This window comes from Mucor mucedo (assembly GCF_025094135.1).
Source record: "Mucor mucedo strain NRRL 3635 chromosome Unknown EV154scaffold_18, whole genome shotgun sequence".
NCBI classification, from domain to species: Eukaryota; Fungi; Mucoromycota; class Mucoromycetes; order Mucorales; family Mucoraceae; genus Mucor; species Mucor mucedo.
Genome location: NW_026252302.1, coordinates 395,467 through 396,105, shown reverse-complemented (window position 1 = coordinate 396,105; position 639 = coordinate 395,467). Strand labels below are relative to the sequence as shown.

Sequence of the window (639 nt, the reverse complement as noted above, 5' to 3'; positions counted from 1 at the left end):
GGTGATTCTGGAGATAGCTCAGATAATCTAGGCTTCAAAGTCGATCTAAGAGTGGTTAAGGATACACTTTCGAGAAGAAAGAAGGAAGCCGATAAGGCTAACTGTGAAATTTCGAGAATTGACCCTGGACTTGTAAAAATTACAAGCGATAGAACAAAGTTGCTAGTTGAGTCAAAAGCTGTATTAGATAAAATTGCTAAAGAAGACCCAAGAAGAGCGAAAGACATCTCAGTCCCTGCCTTACAGCTTACCGGTAATATATTATTTCTTAAGGAGTGGATGATTCTTTTCTCTAACTCGTAGTACATTTTTTTTTAGGCAATCATGCGGCAAATGGACTTTATGTTGGTGTAATAGAGGGATCTGCTTATATTGCACAACTCTCCTGGGTTTTTATGATGAGTCAACCTTTCTGGTTTTGGAATAGATCTATAAAAAGGATCCAAGATATACTTTTTCTCATTATTTCTTAAGTGTATTATTTTTGTCAAATACCACATAGACAACTACCAAGTTCGCAAATGTTTCCATTTTAAGTAAAGGTTCAAACACTATGGCTGATTAAATAAGCAATTAAATCATTCTGACATAAGCTCTTGTTTATCAGCTTTTTCATTGTGTCATCCTATAAGACTCGTT

General features: G+C 35.2%; 1 protein-coding gene across 1 annotated transcript; it reads left to right on the top strand.

The window, feature by feature from the left end:
* On the top strand, positions 1–303 carry EV154DRAFT_415464 (uncharacterized protein; the record flags this gene model as incomplete). The annotated part of the gene is made up of 1 exon (XM_051595669.1): positions 1–303. A coding segment is annotated over one exon (303 nt), but the record flags the coding sequence as incomplete, so codon positions are not given.
* Between the last annotated feature and the right edge of the window lie 336 nt (positions 304–639).